Below are 7,486 nucleotides of genomic sequence, written 5' to 3'. Positions count from 1 at the left end.
TTCATTCTATCTATTATAGTTTTCGAGTAAATCAATGAAATGTGGAAACACTGCTTTTTCGAACGTTCTAATTTCAATTTTTCAACTTTGAACGCGTATTACAGCAATATGGATAAGAGCACAGGAATGTATCTATTCTTTAGCAGATATTTGCTCACTGCTACTAATATATGGCCTCCACTTATACTTTAGCAGATATTTGGAAAATTGCTGACTGCTGCTTAATTATAATTAACTTTTATTACTTTTCGGTACTGGTGTGCACAAATTAATTCAACATCTGCGTTTTATGACTTCATTAATACTTTCTTTTCCAGAAGAAATTAAATAAAAAAAAAACAACAACAACAAAAAGAAAGAACAATAGTTTCTAATGATATCTTAAGCGCAATTTATATATTAATCACTTTCTTTCGTTTATTATATTTATGGAATAATTTGATTGTATCGATGCAGAATTTGTCATTGCACTATATATAGTGAATCGAGTTTTGCAAATCTCATTTATTATGTGTGAAAAAATAAATGCAATCGCGCGTCACGGCATTCTCTGTGGAAATGGATGAGCTAATAATGAACGCGTTGTTTTGATCCTCTCTTTTTTTTTATGTGTATTTGTGTTGATTCGATTCGAAGATGATGATGATTTTTTGTGCATGATATTATACAGTTCGTGGTAATTCCGATGCAAAGTTCTAACAATATGATATTTGCAAGTTGCGCGCGGGGCTCGTGGGAAATTAGAGAAAACCTCAAATCAAATTTACAGTCTACGAGTGCATGATGATGTGATTGGCACCGGAATATTGAGTGTTAATCATATAGCTGCTGCTGCTGCTGCTGCTGGAGAGGAGGGACTCACGTAACGAATGCACCACGTTCGTCCTGCTCCACTCTCTCGTCGTCCTGTTGCATTCGCAGGACGAACAATGATGTACTGTATTGCATGCATATATATATATAGACTGTCCTTGCAGTAGTCTGCAAACTAATCCTGCGTCCACTTGGTACGACGCGCACGTAATAATTTACAAACTTTGCGAGTCGCAGCAATTCCTTCCTTCCTTCCTTCCACGCTCCTGTTTGGAAATTCGATTTACTCATTTTCACGCCCATATCTGGAGCAGAAACACGACCGCAAAATATCTATTTTTATCTATTTATTTATTTATATAAATAAATAAAACTCTCTTTGATTAATTCTAACGATGGACCACTTTTTCTCTGCAATTGCCTCGCCGCAATCGCCTCATCAATAAATCGCAAAGAAAGTCACCTTAACGCACACCTGAAAATCTAAACTTTTACCACCGCAAATTTCTACTTTTGTTCAATATAAACGAAATTATTTCTTTGTTATTTTAGATGTACAACATTCTCAACTTATAACTCAAATTTTGCTTAATTTGTTACTAAGAATATTGAAAAACTAACTAAATTTTAGTAAAATTTTTTTCAATTCAATTCTAGAGTTGTAATTGTAAAAAGAATTGATATATTTCAGAAGAATTGTTTCAATTTTTCCTAAAATTTATGTTACTTTTAGGTTTACAAAGTTCTCAACTTATAACACACAAATTTTACTTAATTTATTACTAAGAATATTGAAAAACTAACTAAACTTTAGTAAAATTTCGTTGAATTTATTCTAGAGTTGTAATTACAAAAAGAATTGATTTATTTCAGAAGAAATGTTTAAATTTTTCCTAAAAGTTATGTTACTTTTAGGTTTACAAAGTTCTCAACTTATAACACACACATTTTTACTTAATTTATTACAACTTATTACTAAGAATATTGAAAAACTAACTAAATTTTAGTATAATTACGTTGAATTTAATTCTAGATTTGTAATTGATTTATTTCAGAAGAATTGTTTCAATTTTTCGTAAAAGTTATGTTACTTTTAGGTTTATAAAGTTCTCAACTTATAACACACAAATTTTACTTAATTTATTGCTAAGAATATTGAAAAACTAACTAAACTTTAGTATAATTTTGTTGAATTTATTCTAGTGTTGTAATTACAGAAAAAAAAATGATTTATTTCAGAAGAATTGTTTCAATTTTTCCTAAAAAATATGTTACTTTTAGATTTACAAAGTTCTCAACTTATAAAACACAAATTTTACTTAATTTTTTACAACTTATTACTAAAAATATTGAAAAACTAACTAAATTTTATTATAATTTTGTTGAATTTAATTCTAGATTATAATTGATTTATTTCAGATGAATTGTTTCAATTTTTCCTAAAAGTTATGTTACTTTTAGGTTTACAACGTTCACAACTTATAACATACAAATTTTACTTAATTTATTACTAAGAATATTGAAAAATTAACTGAACTTTAGTAGAATTTCGTTGAATTTTTTTGCCAATGAGCGAAATTTCAAATTTTCCTTTAGATGTACAACATTCTCTACGTATAATACAAATGTTATACGTAGAACTTAATACTAATTATTGATTTCGAATATGCGTAGATAATGAGATAATAAAATATATACATAAAATGAGTGTAAGATTAATATTATGTGTTATTACTTCACAATCTTACATAAAAAAAGTATTGAAAAATAGGGAAAGGTCGTCGCAATCCGCTCTATTTGTAAGCGAATTGAATATTATAATTAATAGCTCGGATATTTTAATGCGCTTCTGGAAAGGTCGTTCGTTCATTTCAATTGCGACATTGGTGAGCGTTTTATATTTTGTAATGCACACATAAACTTCTCAATTTTCATGAAACTTCATCATAACAACAATCCAATTTAATGTAGAGGTTACAGTCATAAAGATAATTCTAAAATTTAACTATTTCCACATTATTTTCAGTCCTGAAGTGATTAACATTACGTTTTATCTTTAAATTAACTAATTTATTTTCTTTACAGAAGAAGTGATAAAATTTTAATCATAATATACGCAACTATGGGATGGTATGAGAGTAAAGCGATATCAATTTCCACGTGAGCAGGTAAAATCCGCGCGAATTATTCATTTATTAAATTACTTGTGCACGCAACGTCCCTTTTACATTTTTTTTTTTCTCTATCATTCATTCATTTTTTGTTGTTGCACATCCCGAGTTTGGCGCGCGTTTCTCCCTTTGGGGCTCTGCAACATTCCAGCCGGTTGCACCCGTGCAGACCATGTGTGCGTGTAGATTAAACAAATTTTACAGTTTATGTAAATGTACTTAATTTCATACACACATATGTATATAATATTAATATTGTTTATGGCGAGAGGAAGTGCACGAGCGCAATTTTTCAGTTGAATGCATCGTTTTATTATTCAAATGCAGGCGCAAATTCGGATGGTTTTTGGGGTGGTGGTGGAGGTGGTTTTGGGTTGTTCGTACATTTTGAAATCGAAGCGGGCCGATTTCCTAAAGAGGCGTGCGGGGGGTGTGAAGTGGGGGTTGGGGCACGTACACACAAACAAATGAACCACAAACCAGCCAACCCGGACGCAATTATTACGAACGCATAAATATATATATTTATTTCATTTCTAAATCTACCCCGCCTGCATAACAATATTTAGCAACAATATATGATAATTAAATGCGCACGTTCTCGGCACTGAATTTATTCCATCCCCAAAATGCGGACGGACACAAGAACATTTTAAATTGTTTGCAATTAGTTTGATGTTGAAATATTATTGAAAACGCGTGCTAATTATTAAATGTAATTCTTTGCGCATATTTCCGCCCGTTTCTATTACTTCAACGTGCAGTGTGTTACGGTTACGGCACATTTCGACATCTTTGCGACTTCCTCGTCGTGTCTACACCGAACTAGTTGCTAATCACTCAATTAAACACAATTGGAATTCCTCCTTTGTCTTAATTACTTTTTTTTGTTGTTGCTTGTTTGAATTAACAAAAACAACACTTTAATGAATATTTCATCAACGTTATTTCAATTACGAAAAAAATTAACTCAATTTATTACACTAAATATCTTTAATTAATTACAATTTGATTATGAATTAATTCTAGAAGAAATAAAGGAAATCAGATCAGGACAAAACTTTTCAATTATTAAACCAACTCATACTGAAAATATTGAAGTGTTTTTGATATTCAGTTAGTTAACTTCATAAAACGTCTTGTCTTGGTATAGTTCTATTATTTGTAATTTACACGTAATTCATTATCAAACTTGAAGAAACGGTTTTTTTTTAATCATTGAAAAAACAATGTCTTTATATTTTTGCTTATATCTTGAAAAGTATGAACAACAAATTCATTACAAATCAACCAAATTGAAGCCAAATATTCACACTTTAAAACTGTATCTTGGTATAGTTGTACCAATTGTAATTTACACGTAATTCACTATCAAACTTGATGAAACGTTTTTTTAAATCTTTGAAAAAGCAGTCTCTTTACATTTTTGCTAATATCTCGAAAAGTATGAGTAACAAATTTATTATTAATCAACCAAATTGAAGCCAAATATTCACTCTTTAAAATGTGTCTGTTGGTATAATTGTATCAATTGTAATTTAGACGTAATTTACTATCAAACTTGATGAAACGTTTTTTAATCTCTGAAAAAGCAGTCTCTTTACATTTTTGTTAATATCTCGAAAAGTATGAGCGACAAATTCATTATTAATCAACCAAATTGAAGCCAAATAATCACTCTTTAAAATGTGTCTATTGGTATAATTATATCAATTGTAATTTACACGTAATTCACTATCAAAATTGAAGAAACTTTTTTTTAAATCTTTGAAAAAGCAGTCTCTTTACATTTTTGTTTATATCTTGAAAAGTATCAGTAACAAATTCATTATTGATCAACCAAATTGAAGCCAAATATTCACACTTTAAAATGTGTCTTTTGGTATAATTATATCAATTGTAATTTACACGTAATTCACTAACAAACTTGAAGAAACGTTTGTTTAAGCTTCGAAAAAGCAGTCTCTATACAGTTTTGTTTATATCTTGAAAAGTATCAGTAACAAATTCATTATTGATCAACCAAATTGAAGCCAAATATTCACTCTTTAAAATGTGTCTGTTGGTATAATTGTATCAATTGTAATTTAGACGTAATTTACTATCAAACTTGATGAAACGTTTTTTAATCTCTGAAAAAGCAGTCTCTTTACATTTTTGCTAATATCTTGAAAAGTATGAGCAATAAATTCATTATTGATCAACCAAATTGAAGCCAAATATTCACACTTTAAAATGTGTCTTTTGGTATAATTGTATCAATTGTAATTTACACGTTACATTAACAAGACTTTGTTCAGTTCACGTTTCGATCAATTAATTTTACTCTTTTGTAGATCATTGCTAATGAGTTGCGAAACTCTTGAAGAAACAAGCACTGGAAGCTATTAAAAAATGCGTCCTTTATTGTTATGAATTTATATTACGAATTTATGAAAATAAAGCTAGAGTGAAATTGCACTATTCTCAAGGTTCGTGCTGTAACAAAAAAAAAACAAATCCAATTACTTCTCGAGTGCAGTGTAACTGTTGCAACTGTAAACTATGAATTATATTCTTTGTCTTATTTCTGATTTACGACGGTAAATCAAAACTTTTCCAGCGCGAAAGTAATTGATTTGTAATGAATCGAATTATCTTATAGAGAAAATTGGATTAGAAACGATGGGAGAAGTAAAAGTGCTTATTTACAATATGTAGATCTGGATTCTTTTCAAATTCAATTAAAGAGTTTCTCCGGATGTTAATTGCAATTTTGTGTTCATATAGGCAACTTTATTTGCAAGTAATTTAATTGTTTGCTTATTTTGTTGATGTTTTTCACTACAGAATACGCCAATTTTTATTGGATCAAAAGGGCTACGTCCCAAATTTTCAAATTTAATTTAAAAAAAATCTATTTTTAATGTTAAGAAATTTGCTTGATCGAATGAAAATTTACTAATTACTTCAATTTACTCTAATTTTTTTTTTGTGTGTGTGTGTTTTGAAGCATTCGACGAAAGCGGTCAGCTTTTAATATGGGAAACGCGTAAACACGTTCGGCTTTAATTCGGAAAACCCTCTCGGGAAATCACGCTTTTCCTGTTACGTTCTGTTAGATGTTACAGACATTTAAGTTGGAAAAAACGCTACCAGAAAAAAATGTAATAGTTAATGATTAGTCAAATTGTGGATGTAGTTTTGATGAAGATTATCTTAATGAAAATTGCAATTTTTTTGTTGTTTGTTTTGGTAAATATGATCAAAACAAGGTACGTTTATTAAATATACATCTTACATCTAGTTTTTAAGCGTTTCAACCAAACTAAATTTCGTTTTTTTTTCTTATGTTTTCTACACCTTAAACCATTGTTTTTTTTGGAAATTTGTTTTTTTTTTATAATAATTGGAAAGGGTTGATTAATTTGCTTATTTCTTTTTTTTGTAATACATTTATGCGACTTACGTATTTTACTTAAGGAAACATTATTTACATGTGATGTAAAGGGAAAAACTACGTTTTTAAAGCTATTTCTCTGTTTTTTTTTGTGTTTGTTTTCTTTGTTACTTTAGATCTTAAGAGATACACCTTTTACTTAAACATTACGTAATATAGTTGGGAAATAAATAATAAGATAGTTGGAGAGAGAGATAAGTTGTAAGTGATGTCAATCGTTGAAGATGTCTTCTAAAAGTTGCTTGGTGATGGAGCGATGAGGCTTCGTCGGGTCGAGTTTTGGACGTCCGTAGAGTCTGCTGTTGATCACGTACAGTCTGCAAATCAGAAAATTGGATTGTTAGGAAAGATGTTAGCATAATTTTGCGAGTGCGCGAGTGGTTAGGTGTGTGTCTGTGTGTTTGTTGCGAAACGTGCCTTGTGCTCAGGTCACATCTGACGTTGAACCACCAGTCGCAGACGAAGACCGCTTGACTGAATTGGGTGCCGTTCGGGCACAGGAAGGTCGTCTGTCTTCCGTCGATGTCGCAGTAATGCCAGCTCTGACATCTGGTCTCTGGATCCGCGTAGAATCCTGGATAGGGTTGCTCGTCGCAGTAGAAGTTCGTGTACGGCACCGTTCCGAGGACGGGATAATCGGTTCCCGGTCGACCTGAACACAAATCATTAATTTCTCATTAATTTCTCACAAATTACGAAAACAAATTATCAAAGTATCAATTTGATTATATTCTTAGCAGTGATAGACATTTTATATACATTTAGAATTCCTTAAGAAACTTCACACAAATCCCACAGAAATCTTATGGAAATACCTCATAGAAGTCCCTTAGAAATCATTGAAGTAATTCGAAAAGTACGGGTTGATGTTTTCGAAATATCTCATTGATTCTACATAATTGAAATGTAGAAGAGAAAAGTCACAAACGTTTTGAAATATTCATTTCATTCACAAGTTTCTTAAGGAATTCTAAATATCTAAATGATTTCTATGAATTTTCTATAAAATTTTCATCACTGCTAAAGAGTATAATCAAATTAATACTGAATTTACATTCGAAAT

The 7,486-nt window shown here is 30.3% G+C and overlaps 1 protein-coding gene across 1 annotated transcript in view; it reads right to left on the bottom strand.

Moving 5' to 3' along the window:
* Positions 1-6,526: 6,526 nt before the first annotated feature.
* Positions 6,527-7,486, bottom strand: part of LOC108566095 — a 9,215-nt gene continuing 8,255 nt past the window's right edge. The window contains exons 3-4 of the mRNA XM_017925818.1: positions 6,841-7,075; positions 6,527-6,740 (exon numbers count right to left, since the gene is read on the bottom strand). Of these exons, the coding sequence (XP_017781307.1) occupies positions 6,635-6,740; positions 6,841-7,075 (341 nt within the window). The 3' untranslated portion in view covers positions 6,527-6,634. The remainder of the gene's footprint in view (positions 6,741-6,840; positions 7,076-7,486) is intronic.

The sequence above is a fragment of the Nicrophorus vespilloides genome, unplaced genomic scaffold (genome assembly GCF_001412225.1).
Source record: "Nicrophorus vespilloides isolate i.1.1-1 unplaced genomic scaffold, Nicve_v1.0, whole genome shotgun sequence".
In the NCBI taxonomy this organism is placed as follows: Eukaryota; Metazoa; Arthropoda; class Insecta; order Coleoptera; family Silphidae; genus Nicrophorus; species Nicrophorus vespilloides.
The sequence above is the reverse complement of the archived record's forward strand: the minus strand, read 5'-3'. Positions and strand labels throughout refer to the sequence as shown.